The sequence below is a fragment of the Argentina anserina genome, chromosome 6 (genome assembly GCF_933775445.1).
Source record: "Argentina anserina chromosome 6, drPotAnse1.1, whole genome shotgun sequence".
NCBI classification, from domain to species: Eukaryota; Viridiplantae; Streptophyta; class Magnoliopsida; order Rosales; family Rosaceae; genus Argentina; species Argentina anserina.
This window is the reverse complement of record NC_065877.1, coordinates 26,124,445-26,142,340: the sequence shown is the minus strand read 5'-3', so window position 1 is coordinate 26,142,340 and position 17,896 is coordinate 26,124,445. Positions and strand designations below refer to the sequence as shown.

The following is a 17,896-nucleotide window of genomic DNA, read 5'->3' as shown; positions in this document are numbered from 1 at the left end:
ACAAAATATTATGGGTGATACAATTTCAAATTTGCACTCTAGTTTCAAATAGTTGAAGTGGAGGGAAGAGAAGGTGATTATCATAATTTAAAGTAATGCTAGGTGGACGTTAACTGATTGATATCTCGGCATCTCAGATACAATATCACATTCATCAACTGCACCATGCACGTACGTAATCAAGTATTTCACTGTATTGGCATAGGCTTATGCCTAGCTGTTACAACCTTAGAGCCTGATAGGCTGGGCATAGGCTCACGCATGCAAGAAGTAAGGCATATCAATAGCGGAGGTATTAGCCTCGCTAGCACAGTGGTTGGCTGAATATTAGCCTCATTAGCAGGAGCCTAACAAGCACGGAGTCAGGTGCCAAGCAATGCAAAGGATGCAGAGTTATTAGCCTCGACAGATGCAAACATATTAGCCTCGCCAGCAGACCTCGGTAAGCACTAGACAGACAGTTGGCTGGATATTAGCCTCGCTAGCATGGAGCAGGCAGACCTATCGGCTAGAGATTAGCCTCGCTAGTATTGATCATAGGCGTGGATGCAAGACAGCAGCACGCATGGAAGGGTACGGTGGTAGGTAAGCACATGCAGTAAGCAAGCAATCATGCGCGCGCGCAGCGTGCATGCAGGTCGACGACAGTGGTTGCGACACTTGGCGTGCATGGGCATGTATGACTCATACACGGCAATTACTGGGCAGTTCACAAGTAGTGGGCAGTTACCAAGCATGTAATGGGCGGTTATCAAGCATGCAAGGAAGTTACCAAGTAGTGGGCAGTTATCCATGTTAGTGGGAGGTTACTCATGCAAGGTGGCTACTCATGCTTGAAGATAGGACCAACAGTTACTCCTGCAAGGTAGGGAAGTTAGTGGGCTGTGTCATGGAAGTTATTATGCTTGCTTGGCAAGCATGTAGGCTGCCACATCACCCTAGGGTAGTTGGGGGTGTCAACCGCCATGCACAATTTTAGTGCAACATAACCTAAGCCAATGGGGTTGTCATTGGTAAGAAAAAACGAAAGAGGCGTCATCACAATCACAATCGAGACTGTGAGAACACAAGCAAGGAGAGAACAATTATAAGGGTGAGAGAAACACAATAGAGAGCTAGGTAGATAGGGCATGTCGGAATTGCGAAGGCTGTAAGCCTCATTGTGTCCTTAGATTGAGTGAGTAGTGTAGGCGCACTAAGTGAGTGGCTAGGCAGATTGGGTTTAGGTACTCGTTGTACTCGTTGCAATCTTCTTTATCCTTTAAATGAGTTAAAGGTTGGGAGCGGACTCTCGTAAACACTTGTGTTGTGTGTGTGCGTGTGGCTTGTATGCTCATTGTCGCTTATTAGATAGTTTTCGCTGTGCAATAGACAATTGAGTGAGAGAAGTGGGTAGGTTGATTAGGTAGTGTAGGCTGCTTAGCGCCATCACATAGGGAAAACATTTTGGTATCGACTGTGCGGGCATGAAGTCGGCATATTATGCCTAGCCATAATCAGCGCAACTGTTAGCACACCTAAGCTCAAAAGCAACCTAATCCCGCAGTACGGGCATGAAGCAGGCTATGCCGACTGTGCAACAAGCTCCCTCGCAGCTCAAAAACTACGGACGCGCCAACACGCGCGTCTCAAAGGAAGCCCCAGATAACGCCTCAATTAGACTAAGTTCCACATCGGAGGATTAGTGAATGATCTACCTCAACTCAACTATTAAAGGTCAAACCCTTGACCTCATAAGGTAAGCAATCTTGACCACTTACTATTAATATGCCAAAATTACTATTCACCTAACTTAGGCATCGGAGATTGAAGACCACGCCACCGTGGTCTCTACTCTGACGAGTTGTGTTACTTGTGACAGGAAAGAGCGCAGTTTGATGAAGAAAAGAGTAACAGGGTGAACTACGGCACAGTAATTCACTACATTATCATTGGCGCCGTATGTGAGAATTCCTACAAAAAGTTTCGTTACTCACCAGTCACCACCAAAAATTTTCAAACATTTCAAAGACTTGTCATCATGTCACGGGGATTCTAACAGCTTATCGGCATTGCTACATCAGCGCAATGGGAAAAAATGAGTGTCATGAAATATGCTCGAATAATTGCGGCGTCAAGCAAGGTCTCTGCAATGAAAAATAACCTAAAAACCAACCATGCTAGCTAACTCCACGCGCAATGCCATCAACCCATCACACATACAAGCAATTGTGGCGCAACAAAGAGGGAGACATTATAGCGCTAACACCAGTAACAAGCGCGGGGGAGTTTTATATCACTCTGGATACCCAAAATTTGTCTTCCGCAACAAAAACCCTTGAGGCGCATTTGTCTCAGTGAGTTTGAGAGCATTGCGCACAGCTAGAAAGGGCGAGCCCCGCAACATGATTTCCCTTGCAACGCCATGAATCCTCTGCGGAAATCCTCGCCCAGCACAATGCTTCGTCGTAAGGCCTTAAGCTACTACGGGGACTGCCACAATGCCAGGTACCCAAGTGCAAGCAAGACTATCCTCTGCAACAGCCACACTTCGCTAGATCAAATACGCATTATGGCCATCCTCCGCAACGCAACTTGTACCGCTGCCATGCGCCATCATGGCAAAGATTAGCAAAATGCGCCTTTGGTTTCTGGTCCATGCACACATCAAATATTCAAAACAAGATAAGCCTTCTCTAAGCTTTCTTAAGCTAGAACATTATTATACATGCATGCTCATTGTTGCGTAGTGTCTTGATTATAGCATGATGACATGCATACTAGATTGCCATGTTTAATCAATTACATGCGCCACATATCTATTTCATCATCTGAATATATATATGCTATGCACTCATGGCTTCAATTCATACCTATGCATGTATATTACTATATCGTCACCAAGAAGGGGTCAAAAGATGGTGCATACACTCGTGTCGCCCTACTTATCAAAGCGCACATACATATAACTATAAGCTGTTAGTGATTTCACATACTAATCATTTCATCTCTTGTTTGGAGGAGTTATCCTATGTGCAAGGACTGATACACTTCATCGAGACACGTACCTTAATTACCGAAGCAAGGAAACGTCACACTTAGACAAGGCCGGCGCTCAAACACCAAAGCTGGATCTCCACTCCACAACACAGTCGCTAAGTCGCTAACGCTTCAACTGCAGGGACTGCTGCAACAAAGTAATCATCAATTCATCATTCCATCCCCGCCAGGAACTTCTCCACAATGTTCCAAGAAAGTTGAGCATGCCAGAACGCAGAGCTTCCTTCAAGAAACAGAGCAGGTAGCAACGCAACAACATTACTGCCGCAACACCGCAACTCTAGTCTCGTCACTTACTGAGAGAGCGACTACAACGCCGCAGCGCATCGCCACCATGTGCTATGATGTTTATTCACTCAGGACACCCAACGCCGGCAAGTAGTGTGAGCGCAACGCCATGAATCAATCCTGAAATACACATACCGTCTCGGCACCACATTAAGCTGCAATAACGAACTTACAGCCACCGGGAAATCACCACCGCCATAACGCACTCACAATGCCATGACGCCGGAATTTGCAACAAGGAGTCGCAGAGTCAAAAAAACCAATCAATGGCACCGCACCTCTAGTTCATGTGTTCTCCACGACGCAACGACTATGCATCATTGTCACTCGGTTGCTTCGACGCACCAAACCAGCCCCGCATCACAATCCCCGCAGTGAAATGAATGTTGTGTGGTCCTCATAACGGAATGAATTCCCGCAGCCAAAACACTCACGGAAAGCCCAGGACCGCTGCAAGAAAAGTGCCATCAGGTGGCCTCTATAGTAGCCCTCCGGAATGGTCTCCGCAGTAGCCCGTCACAGTGACATCCGCGGTGACCTCCGCAGTAACCCTTCGCGGTGCCCTTCGCAATAGCCCTCCGTAGTGGTCTCTGTAGTAGCTCTCTATTACACCCTCGCTAATGCTATAGGCATGGGTGCGCAGGGCATGGTTTCACCTTGCATCTTGTCCATGCGTGAGAAGTTTAAAGCAGGGAGTAGGAGCGTAGAAACAAGACGGAGAAAAAGTGTAGACCCGTGCGGAGCTATTAGCCTCGCTAGTAGGCAGGCAGGCATACTAGCCTCACCAGCAATAGCGCAGGCAAACTGAGACCCCGAAGGCAACACAGACCCAGGCAATAATGACCTGAATACAACGCAGATCCGTGCAGGGATATTAGCCTCGCCAGCAGCAGCAGTGGTGGAGGGCAGTGCATGCAGATTAGTCTCACCAGGCAATTGCAGACCGTGCAGGCAGATTAGCCTCGTTAGCAGGTGGTTACGGGGATATCAGCCTCGTCAGCAGGGGAAATTGCAGAGGAAGGATAATTACAGTTATCTAGGCAGTTACAAGAGCTTTATGGGAGGTTACTTGGCTGCTTACTGGGAAGTTATTCAGGGGCACTTGGCGCATGTTGAGGGGAAGCTATGCAAGGGCAATTGGTGCACGAATTGTGGGGAAGTTACTTGGGCAGTTGCATGTCTTAGCAAAGCATACAAGCATGTCACCTCGCCTTGGCAGTTAATAAACCTAGTTGTGGGGGTTGTCCACTACACCTATAGTTAAGGTATGTATGTCATGTGTCCTAGGGAAGTTATGGATGTCAACTTCCATGCTAGTTAATAGGTTTAAATAGTTTGTAGGTCAAAGCATAAGACTTTGGGGAAAGACTTGTAAAGATCCATGCTAGATTTATATGTTGTACTTTGAATTCCATAAATGAGAAAATGAGCAATAGTTCCACAAATCTGAGTGTGTGTATGTGCATGATCTTGACCCCCGCACAATTGGGAAACACTTATGTATAGAGCGACTTCTGAGTTGGGAGTTAATCTCTCATAAGACTAAACAAACGAATATATTCCTCTGCGTAGAAGGAAGGTTGGCTGGGATTGATCACCGTAGTGCCATCATAGATAGAAGGCAAGGCGAGAAAATTTAGCTTGCGCACGGTTGACATATAGTGCACGGGATACCCTTCGTAGTGGCCTCCGCAGTAACCCTCTGCGGTTCCCTCCGCAGTATCCCGTCACGGTGACATCCACGGTGACCTCCGCAGTAGCCTTCCGCGGTGACCTCCATATTAGAGTTCCACATAATGTAACAACAAAGCTAAGCGCAACGACGGTAATGCGCCCCAAAAAAAATTGTGCGGGGAGGTCACTTCCAAGCTTTGATTGCGCTGATCGGTCCACAACGGTCAACCAAATGAACAATGAGATTTTGAAATTAGTTCGCACATGCTTTTGTGGTCAATTCACTGCGCCAGCTGGAGGGCAGGCTAGAGAACTGCACGGAATTAGCGCAACACCAACAAACTAAGTCCCTCAACATGTTAATTGTTTAAAGTGATCTTTGCATGCATCAGTATATCACCGGTCACTCCGCTGGCATGCATCTGAAATTTTATATACATATAATGTAACAACCCTAAAATTTCGAGCTTAAAAACTCAAAATTTTAAAGTCGTGAAACACCAAAACAATCTCAACGAATCGAAATAATTTTAAATGCACAGCGGATCATCACTGAGTTCTCAATACAACTCAGAAAACCAATTATTACAAACCAAATATATAATTCACCATTACATAAAATGGAAATGTAATAATCCTCACAATCTCTCACAAAACTCACCAATAAATCCTCACAAATTCTCACACACAATTCTGAAATGAAAACCACACCACAAGCAGGATAATGAATAACTTCGAGACTCCGGAGTCGTCTCTCTATCTCCACTAGTCAACACCTGCGGAATTATCCCCTACACCATCGAATTGGTGCACCGAGATTATAAACACAAACCCGGTAAGCTTATAGCTCGTATGAGTAAAATGAAAATATAATTCGCATATCAATATATACGAAAAATCACAAATCAACAAATATAAATGTACTCATGAGTCAATGGACGGCCCATCTGGTTGTCCCAAAAATATATGAAATGAAAGTGCTCATGATAAATCGGGCAACCCTTCTGGTTACCCAAATACATTTATAATACGGGTACTAATGAACGCTGGTACATATCTGTTACCCCTCACGTAGTACACTGCCGATATTGGGTAACCACCCGCTACCCAACATCCAAAACAATATGAGTACTCATGAGCCGATAACCACCCGTTACCTCACATGCAGTACTCCGGCAGACAAACTAGAGCACTAACTGTATCGAAACTTTCGCCCGGCCAAAGGCTAGGTTCTGACTTGCCAAACATGTACAATAATCTCACATCATATTGTACCAAAAATCAAGTCCGAAGACAATCAACATTTAAACAATCTCCATGTTAAAATCACTTACAATAATCACACCTCATATTGTACAATCAAAATCACAGGTTCTATATATAAATTTCGTCATCAAAATGACATCGTCACGATAAAATCTTAACAGTATATCATATAGCAAACTATATATATATATATATATATATATATGTACATATTTACCATTTATACAATATATATCTAATCCGCTATATCATATACATGTCATATTTCATAAATACGTCCGAAGACAAAACGTTTAACAAACACCATGAATAAACCACGTACAATAATCTCTCCTCATATTGTACAAATTAAATCACATTCTCAATACTTAATTCTCGTCATCGACATGACATATTCATAAAGGATTCATAACAGTATATAATATAGCAAACTATATATATATGTACTTATTTACCATTTATACAAATATATATATATATATATATATTCCACTATATCATATACATGTCGTTTTTCAATATTTAAAACTCTTGCAAAAATCTTGAAATCACCGCAAGGGTAGATTCGTAATTTTGTGAGATTTTACTCACCTTATCGACTCGAGCGTAATTCCACAATTTCCGAAGATAATTCATTTCCTTGATTTATCGATCACCTTGAAAAGATAAGAAAAGAATTTAGAAACGTTTCGTAAACCTTTAAATGTCGAAACAGTAATAATCGGTTACTGTTCAGCAATTTTCGGTTTTACGAATTTACTGTTCACTGAGTACTATTCACTGTGTTCTATTCATGTATTACTATACAAATACACATCAAATACGTATCTCTGTACGAGTACATACTGTTTACGTATTTCTATACGTATAAATACTATTTAAATGTACGTATTGTCTCAGTAAATAATAATTACTGAATTACCCTTCCAAAATTACTTTTTACCTTTACTAAAAGTAATTTACATTTACCGTACGTAAATAAAATTTACATTTACCGTACGTAAAAAAAATTACAAAATTACCCTTTCGGAAACACTGTTCACGCGCCACGTCCGGCAGGCCGCGCGTGGGGCACATGCGCCGAGCCTAGGGCCTGCGCGTAGCACGCCACCACCGCTCCATTTGTTCCCCTCTCCTTCTTCTCCGCCCCTGCACGGCCCAAGGCCACCTCACGCACTCACACGCGCCGCCTAAGGCAGCGGTGCTCAACCCTCACCTACACCTCTGATCCTCCTCCAAAAACCTCCCAATTCATCCAAAAATAGCACACAATCATCACAACCATGAATTAAATGCATCCTTACCTAGATCGGAGTTCAAATTGCGTCGGAAACGATTGAATCGTCAACGAGCTTTGCGCAGGAACTTCCCTCGTCAATACGGCTCCTTGGCGGCGAGACAAGGCACGGCGTGCTAGAGGGTGGCAGCGGAGGATCTCGCGATGCCCCAGGGAACGGCGGTGAGGGACACAGCATCTTGGAGGCGACGATCGGGGTGCGAGCCAGAAGGAGGCTCGGGGAGAGAGAGGGCTCTCGGCGGCGAGACGGAGCGCCGCAAGCTCGGGGTCGACTGTGGAGGAGTGGGTGATGCCTCTGGGCTAGACGGTGTGCACCACGTCGGCCGGTCGGTGAGGTTGCAGGCGAAGCTCAATGGAGGGAGGGAGAGCGATCGGGGAGAGAGTCGCGAGAGGAGAGAGAGAGAGGAAATGGGGGCAGGTGAAGGGTTTCCAGAAATGGATACCCTAATCCCTAAATTTTCCTATTTATACTAGTTTCCAAAATCAGAAACGAACTTCCGACGTTAATAACTTCCACGTCCGACGTCCGATTAGAACGCGTCACATACTCACGAACTCGTATCGACGAGCTCTACAACTTTCGTGAAGAAAGTTTTCGAAATCGAGCGACAGAATAAAAGTTGATATATTCGTTCGGAAACGTAACGTTTTTCTAATTAAACATTCCGAGAACGTTTCCGTTTCCATTTCGTAAAGTTGTAAACAATCAAATTTATTTTACTTGAATTTCACAACTTTATAGAATTCATATCAAACCAAAAATTGATTGAAAAATAGGGTTATTACATCTAATACCCATGCTCACATACATGCAGCATGTTAGAGCCTTGGCTGCGCCACGATCACAAGGCCGAGCTATGAGCACTAATCTCTCACTCGCGTTCTCAACAACAACTGCATCGCAACACAACGAAGGTACTCAGAAAATCACCGTCAAAGATGGTTTACGCACGTTGTCACTCCGTCGTGGAACACCACCACGCAATAGTGCTCTAGCACCACGAACTTCACCACCATGCAACAAAACCAACGTAGTGTCACAACGCCGCACGCAACAACGTTGTCTCACATGACCACACCATGCCAAGCCAAGCGCAACAGAGCTTTGTGGTTAAAAAAAACAAAGCATTGTGGCGTAGTGCTTACTCCGTTGTCGTAATGTCAAGTTGTCAACTGCGAGTACTACCTCGGAACGCCAAGCACCACGCCCTGCAATGCAATACCAGCGCCACACATCACCATCTTGGCACTGCACCAAGTAAATCGAGGCCAGCAGCCATGTCAGAACGGAAATGTTCTGGCTTCGGGGACTCCAAGCCCGCAACAGCACTCCTATCCGTAGTGCAGTGACGCTGATGACCCTCTGTAACACTGGGTAGCGCATTCCCCCACAACGCCAAGGACAACAACGGCTAAGATAAGTTTCAAAATCCCTATTTAAAATTCAAACAAACCTTTAGCATTGCCATGCATACTTATCAAAGTACATAAGCTGTAACTGCTAGTGATTTTACATTTTAATCACATCTTTTCTTCATGAAGGCCCGCTATCGAAAGTTCTGCCATTCCTAAAAATTACCCCGGCAATGGATTGACATACTCTCTACCCGAGCAATGGAGCGTCAAGATTGGACAACTCCAACATGATTTTGATACTTGTATATAGAGCGCAACTTCACTCCAAATCGGCATAAGATAAGTAAAATGATATATATCCCTATACTCTTACGTACAACAAAGAGTCATTACCATGTCTTAGCATGATTTTATTACGCTACGAAGCATACTTACAATATATCGCACTTGATATGCATGCCCGTATGACATCTAAGCATTTCCTACAACACTATGTTGAGTCAGCTAGTAAAAGCACTTAGCTATCTTATATGTTAATACCATGTTTTAGTTGTCAAATCATAGAGATTCACAAGCATGTTCACAAAACGCTAAATGTTACAAGCATGCTTACTACAAATATTTGTCACGTACATGCTTAGAGAATGTGTGACACACACTTAAATATCAAACTTGATTGTGCTAATGAAACTAGGAATTATTCAAACCATTGTTCAAGCGAACAATTAAATTCCTTATGCATGTTGTTTCATTAGACAACAGAAAACTACGGCAATCTCAGACATCATGAAGTCCGAACTACCTTCCTCACCAAAGAGAGAGAGACTTAGCCAGAAGGCTCAAATCCGTCCTACACCCTCAGAGGCCCACATGTTGCCCTAAGCCCTCAAAGGCTCAAATCCGTCCTACGCCCTCAGGGGCTCACAGGACGCACTACGCCCTCAGAGGCCCAAACACGTCCTATGCGCTCAGATCGCTGCGCTAAGATAGACGCACTACGCTCAGAGACAGCGTCCAAAGACGTCTTACACGTAAAGTTCACTGCGCTATGACGGACACACTACGCTCAGAGACAGCGTCCAAAGACATCATACGCATAAAGTTCACTGCGCTATTACAGACGAACTACACTCAAAGACAGCGTCCAAAGACGTCCTACGCGTAAAGTTCACTACACTATGATGGATGCACTACGCTCAAAGACAACGTCCAAAGACGTCATACGCGTACAATTCACTACGCTATGATGGATGCACTATGCTCATCGACCGTTCCATCGACATCCACAGCTGAGAAGAGTCATTCCTTACCCGGAGAGTGGGGGGACTCCTGGTGGTGCCAAAGCCGGCCTACGCGCGTTGCGCCTAGAGGCCGCCCTTGCCTTTATAATCCCCAAGCCGACCTACGCGCATTACGCTTAGAGGTCGCACTTGCCTTCATAGGTCAAAGTCACCCTACACGCATTGCGAGCAAATGATGCATCACGCCCTCAAAAGCTCACAGACGTCCTACACGCGCTGCGCTCAAAGAACGCATTTGTCCTAGGCGTATTGCACTTAAAGGTCGCAACACTATCTCCAATGCGCACTCTGACATTCCGACACCCCGCAGTTGAGAGAGTCATTTCTTAACCAGGGAGTGGGGGGACTCCGGGAGGGGCCAGCGGGCCCGCAGCACTTATTATGACAAAACGCTTATTTTAGCTCCCCAGTCAAGAAATTACCTCTTATATTGGCAATTTGGGGGGACTTGTTGGCATAGGCTTATGTCTAGTCATAATCGGCGCCACTATTAGCACACTTAAGCTCAAAAGAAACCCAATCTCGCAGTACGGACATGAAGTCGGCTATGCCGACTGTGCAACAAACTGCCCCGCAGCTCAAACCAACTACAGACGCGGCCACACACGCGTCTCAAAGGAAGCCCCAGAGAACACCTCAACTAGACTAAGTCCCACATCGGAGGATGAGTGAATGATCAACCTCAACTCAACTATTAAAGTTCAAACATTTGACCTCATAAGGTAAGCAATCTTGACCACTTAGTGTTACTATGCCAAAATTTCTATTCACCTAACTTAGGCATCAGAGAATTGAAGACCACGCCGTCGTGGTCTCCACTCTGACGAGTTGTGTTACTTGTGATAGGAAAGAGGGCAAGGAGCGCAGCTTGATGAAAAAAAGAGTAATTGGGTGAACTACGGCGCTGTAATTCACTACATTAACACACTGCAAATTCTATGGCTGCCATTTACTTATAGCCTGATATAATCTATGAATCTGTAACAGGTGGGCAGAGTGGAAGGAATGAACCTGTCGCGGTCCTTGTAATTAACGGCAGAAATCTATAACAGTAGACAAAAAGTTTCACATATATACTGTATTACGTATGAATCAACGTAACATTGAGTAAACTAAGATGAATATCAAGCCAGCTGATAATATAGGTTTTACATATATACTAAATCTATTAGTATATTACTGAATTAGGACTGTTTTTATGATCATCAACGTAACATGGAATTAACGAATGATCAAGAAGAGAAAAGCATGACGTACGTGAGAACTTACATGGTTATCCCTCTTCCATATATAGATTCCAAACTCTCTTTTGTGCACTGCCTCTTATCAAATAGTATTGACAATTAATCTCCCACTATCATCAACATGGCCAAACAGATTGAGCAATAGAAGCTTGATCTCATCGGCAATTGACATAAACAGTTCTGCTTGGTAAGTTTTCATCACACCAGCATCTGCTGCCTCCAGCGTACGTTAAAAAAGACAAACCACGCCTGCCAGCATCTGGTTCCGTTCACCAGTCTCACAGTTTAGCCTTCTAATTAAAAGCGAAACCAGAACTATAGATTTAGTATATATGTAAAACCTATATATGGTAAGAAACTCATTCTGCAGTTCGGTCTAATTAATCAATCAAGAAACATGAAGATAAAAAACAGTATTTCTAGAGGTAGTAAACTTCTACTGGGGGTATTAAACTTGAAAAACAGTATTTTTAAAGGCCATAACACACATTAAAACGGAGAAAAATCAACTTAGATGCAAATAAATAAAGTTTACTGGAGGTAGTAAAAATTTACTAAAGTTTACTAGAGGTAGTAAACTTCTACTTGGGGTATTAAACTTGAAAAACAGTATTTTTAAAGGCCATAACACACATTAAAACGGAGAAAAATCAACTTAGATGCAAATAAATAAAGTTTACTGGAGGTAGTAAAAATTTTACTAAAGTTTACTAGAGGTAGTAAACTTCTACTGGGGGTATTAAACTTGAAAAACAGTATTTCTAAAGGCCATAACACACCTTAAAACGGAGAAAAATCAACTTAGATGCAAAAAAATAAAGTTTACTGGGGGTAGTAAAAATTTTACTAAAGTTTACTAGAGGTAGTAAACTTCTACTGGAGTTGCTCTTATATCAACAACTATTCCAATTTACTTTTACTTACCCACATTAGCTAGTAACTGACACATCATGTGACTGTGTATTTCATGTCACTTCCTTTTGCTATCTCATCAGCAATTTACCCTAATGCCTGCATCTGTAATATTGATTTAGGCCTTACATAATAAAAGGTATGAAACTACTTGATGAAGGCTTTCCGTGATTGTCACCTTCTTGTTGTGGCCACCACAACACTTCTAACAATATCGTGGGCGAGAACCAAGAAATAAAAGAGAACTATTTAACCAAGCACACTCTTCACTTAGAGGAGTTATAAAACGCTCATTTGGAGTTTTGAAAAAAAATGGAAGATTTTAAAAGACATGCAAGGATATTCATTCGAGAAACAAGTGAAGATTGTCATCGCTACTATGACACTTCATAATTATATCCGAAGATATGCACATCGTGATAGACATTTTGTCCGAGGCGAAGAAAGGGAAGGTGGTGGAGATGAGGAAGATGATGATGATGATGAACAAAATCATCATGGCGCACAAGAAATTGATATATTAAGAGACAGGATTGCTCAAAGTTTGATGAATGCACGTGATTGAGTATTTATGTATTGACATGATCCTAATCAAAACCAAATTATTAATATCAGAGTATATTGGTTTAAGATAATTTTAAAATTATCCAATATTAATATGCTATATATTTTTAGGCATTGTTTTAAACTAAAATTAACTAAAAATTATCTTACATGTCTAAATTGGTCATTTGACAAATTAAAAGCATAAGCTAGTTTGAGTTTACCAAACGCTTTGCCATTACTTCTGTCACTAACAGCTACTTATATAAGTCAGTTTACCAAACAGTCTGCAACTTTATTTATCAGCCACTTATTTTCAGAAATCAGCATAAACCAACTTTTTTTATAAGCCCAGCTGTACCAAACACACCCGTTATTTGCCTTTTAGAGATTAGTTTTATAAATTAATCATCAGAAATCAAACAGAAAAGCTAAAGCATGAGGTAGATCGAATTCTTTTACAAATTCCGAAAGTTCAGTTCAAACCTGCTTTTCTTTGTTATACTTTTTCACGGCCAGCGTCCAAATATTTTAGGGGCATATATATATATATAGTCTCTATCCAGAGTGAAGTTCCAAGTTTGGCACACTTTTCGGTCAAATTTTTTCACCATAAGTGATTCAATATTTAGGTATGTTATTCAAGATCATCTCTACAAAGTTTCATCCAATTTGACAATGGTTTGAGCTTTCAAAATTGAGATTTACACGAACGGTTCACGTTGAACAGTTTTGATTCATTCATTGATTTGATCTACTTTCAATACCTTAACGATGTCCGAATTAGATGAAATTTTGTAGAGATGATCTTGAATAGCGTACCTAAATATTGAATCACTTATGGTGAAAAAATTTGACCGAAAAGTGTGTCAAAATTGAAACTTCACTCTGTAATTTCATAGTGAAACTTCACTCTAGATAGAGACTATATATATATATATATATATATATATGTGTGTACATATACACCCAAAAAGCAGGAGTGTGTCCAGAATGCACCTGGAACCAGATGCGTGCATCACATTGACTTGCCCTATAGTCTAGACAATAAACGGGTTGTATCGTTGTTATTTGATCTGGTTTTCATGGAATTGAAATGGAATAAAGGTCTTCCTTGCTCTGGTACTGCTATTAGTGACCGAGATCGTCCCGGAGATCCATCATCCCTTGTGACCAACCTTACATCTGACGATGTCTCTAAATCATAAACCAGTAAACCTATATGGTCACATAGTAGTTGATAACGCTGCACGGTGGCAACACCAAGCTCATCAATTTTCGTTGAATTTGCCTTCATTGATAGCATGGGAAATGTGTAAGAACAGAAAACCAGATCCATCGGAGGTGTACTAGTTATATAACTTTTTGTCAAGGAATTGTATGTCCTAGTAAAAATTATGTAACACTGTATATATTTATGCAGCTAGCAGGCTAATTTCTGGGGACTCTTGTACTGAAGGAACTCGTGAAACTCTTAATTATTATATTTATTGCTCATTACCTAAATATTTAAATCCCCCACTAGTTTAAATTCAATTCCCACATCTTATACGTCTGATAACTACTGTAACTGTTTTCCCTCCATATCCCTTAAACCCGAGTTCATCCATTTTCATTCTCTAATTCTCCCTAGAGTTCATTTCATTTCTATCATCGTTTATCCATTAAAGAGATGGAAGAGTCCATTTCTTGCTCATCTTGCTTTTAAATTTCTGCTCATCTTGTTTCCTGATCAAGAAGAATGTTCATGGCTAATAGGGCATCTTCAAAGTAGTAAAATCTCCCTATTTTTAACCTTTCAACCCTAACAAACCCTTAAGCAAAGCACCCTCCACCACAACCCCATAACCGATTCAGTTACGTACGTGTCCCTCCTCCCCTTCCATCTCTCCCCACCTCTACTCCCCCTTCCCCTTTTCATCTCCCTCTCGAAAATCCGGGAACCTCCAAAGAAGCAAAAACACCCTCCCCTCAGAAAAAAAAGCACCATCATCAACTCCAAAAAAAAAAAAGCAACCGACTCTCCTCTCACTCCCCCACCCCCGCCGGAAACGCAGCCGATATCTCACCTTCCTCCAATATCACCCGAGAAAACAAAAAAACCATGAGCCTCACTAGTGGCAGCATCGTCACTACAACAACATCGTCCCCAACAACACCCAACTCCTCCTCCTCCGCCTCCTCGACCAAAGGCAACGGCAACACCCAGGCCTGCGCAGCCTGCAAGTACCAACGCCGCAAGTGCGCCCCCGACTGCATTCTCGCCCCTTACTTCCCTCACGACCGCCAGCGCCAGTTCCTCAACGCCCACAAGCTCTTCGGTGTCAGCAACATCACCAAGATCATCAAACCCCTCACTCAACACCAAAAGGAGGAGGCCATGCGCACCATCATTTTCCAATCCGACGTCCGCGCGTCCGACCCCGTTGGGGGTTGCTACCGCATCATCCACGAGCTTCAACGTCTCATCGAGTACAACAAGGCCGAGCTCGACATCGTCCTTCACCAACTCGCCATCTGCCGAGCACAGGCTCAGCAGCACCAACAACAGCAGCCCATAATACAGCAGATTCCGGAGGCCGGAGACACTACCTGCTCTGATCAGATGATTAGTGTCGACCCTTTGAGCCTGTACGGAAACCCTTTACATTTTCATTATCTTCAGCCGCAGACGCACAATGTGCAAGTTACTGGGCAGCAGGATCAGGGTGCCCCTTACGTGTATATGCAAGATACGAATGGGAACGGGCAGCAGCATTTGGTACCGGAGGATATGAACATGTGGGCTATGCAGGACTCGATGTCGTCGTTGCACATTAAGCATGGGATGAATGCCGGTGACTGTGAAGATATCAAGCCTTTTGTTGGCATTCCTTGTGATGATAATCAAAGGAATCATGAGATCAAGTTTCAGCCTAATGCAATTGGTGACCAGAGGTTCGTACTACATCATCCACACAATCACTTTGATAAATTGAGTCATCTACCGTTAGGGGTTCATCTTCTTTATTAATGTATATGAAAGTGTAAATTCAGTCATTACGTGACCTAATGACCTAACTGGGATAATTTGTGGGTTTTCATCTATTTCTATGCGTATGATTGTATGTGCTAGCTAGTCGATCGTATGGAGTCTGAACCTTGTGTGTAGTGTACGTTGCATGATTTTTACAACATAGAATTCTTATGTTAGATCTGACCGGCACATGATTTACCAACTTCTGCTATTCATTTCCTCACCAAAGGAAATGAAAAGAAGATTTTTATTGGAATGCTATTTCTATCTATGGAGATAGAAATTCCATGGATACGCAGAGAAACCTCGGTTAAGAATTATGACTAATAACATTCTAACTTATATGGTATTAGCTTCCTTTCTTGATTACTAATAACATTCTAACTTATATGGTATTAGCTTCCTTTCTTGATTACTAATAACATTCTAACTTATATGTGCAGTGATGATGTATTGTTGAAGATAGACAATGGCAATTTAAAAGAAGAACAGCAGAGTGAGCCAGTTATCCAACGAGTCCATCATCTTCAGGATCATGGTGATCTGAAAGGTGAAGCTAGTTTGTTCATGACCCTCACAAATTGTAGCAGTTGAGGCATGAGGATCGCGGAAAAGCCCATGCATCCAGAAGTAGTAACCCTCTGCCTTTTGCCTGCAGATTTTCTTTTTTGGTGTTGTCACTTTTGATCATTAGCTCTGTAAACAGAGAGGGAAATCAAGTGATTTTCTCACTTCTCCGAGCATTTTTCACCCAGAATAGATGTCTGAACTTTTGTATAAGAACTAAGCAGCAGGAACCTAAAATTGTATGTAATTCCTAGAATATATCAACAAGTTTTTCTTCTTCCTTGAAAATGAGGCCAAAGGCACAAACCAAATAAGAAAACACCCCGTGTATTTTACTTCTAAGCCACTTTTTATTTAGATCAACGGGACGCTAAACCATTAACGTTGTATGGGGATCTTTTAATAGAATGCTTGGCCAATATGTAATATTACATGTAGAAAGATTAATTTAGTTTATATGTTTATTGATCCAACCAGAAAGGAACAAAATTTATCTAATTAACATGCATGGATCAGAGAGGCATGGAACTTAAGGTCGATATTGAGGACGATTTAAAGAGAAATTTATTCAACTTCTACGTATAAATTGATGAAACATACATTGTAAACATCTTCAGTTCTTCACTCTACTAACACATGCATGACTCATGTACCTTTATTCGTATACTTTCAAAACGTTGCCACTCATTATTTGTCAACGTACACAGTTACTACTTGAAGTTATATCTTCCCTCGTACGTTTGGCCAAATCCCCAATTCGCAGGGATAACATTCTCATTCCAGACCGTCTTCCCATCACTAGTAGTCACTTGGAATGACAAGGTTTGCCCTACCAAGACTCCTCCGATATTCCATTTTTGTCCCCAATTCCGAGACATTTGCAACCAACCTGTTTTTGAACCCTTGATCTTGAAATTGACAACGCCGCCAACATTGTACCTCATCATTAGACCTTATTCGGAGGTCGATAGACAGACAGTAGATACCAATCCTATTATGTTCATTGGCGCTTTGTCCTCAAGACAATGTTCTGGAAGCAGTGATGGATCCACACAATCAGTGGCGGATTCAGACAATCAGTAATGCAATCAGTGCCGGATCCAACAAAGGTCTTCCTGGGCTGGAGCCCATGCACATATTTTGAGCTCTAAAATTTAATTATATTAGTGCTAATCCAAAAAAAAAATATATATGTATATAATTGAGTTTTTAATATGAATTTCTCTTATAAAACCATCTTATTTCTTTTTAAATCATCAAAAACCCCTTAAGTATAAGTGCATAACTCTTTTAATCTTCTTTCCCTCTATAAATATTGAATCTAAGAGTGCAAATATGAGTTATTGAGTTTCAATCTAATAAATTTAAACAATTTTCTTGGATATTTTAATTT

General features: G+C 42.1%; 1 protein-coding gene across 1 annotated transcript; it reads left to right on the top strand.

The window, feature by feature from the left end:
* The first annotated feature begins 15,024 nt into the window (after positions 1–15,024).
* LOC126800629 (LOB domain-containing protein 22) lies at positions 15,025–16,530 on the top strand. Its single transcript, XM_050528018.1, has 2 exons — positions 15,025–15,857; positions 16,380–16,530. Exons 1-2 carry the CDS (start codon positions 15,025–15,027, stop codon positions 16,528–16,530), a joined length of 984 nt encoding a protein of 327 aa, XP_050383975.1.
* Positions 16,531–17,896: the final 1,366 nt, after the last annotated feature.

Bases quoted from the DNA above. Each gene is read 5' to 3' on its own strand.
- LOC126800629 (XM_050528018.1), top strand. From the start codon at position 15,025: ATGAGCCTCACTAGTGGCAGCATCGTCACTACAACAACATCGTCCCCA. The intron at 15,858-16,379 runs GTTCGTACTACA...TTATATGTGCAG, and splicing joins AATGCAATTGGTGACCAGAG to TGATGATGTATTGTTGAAGA.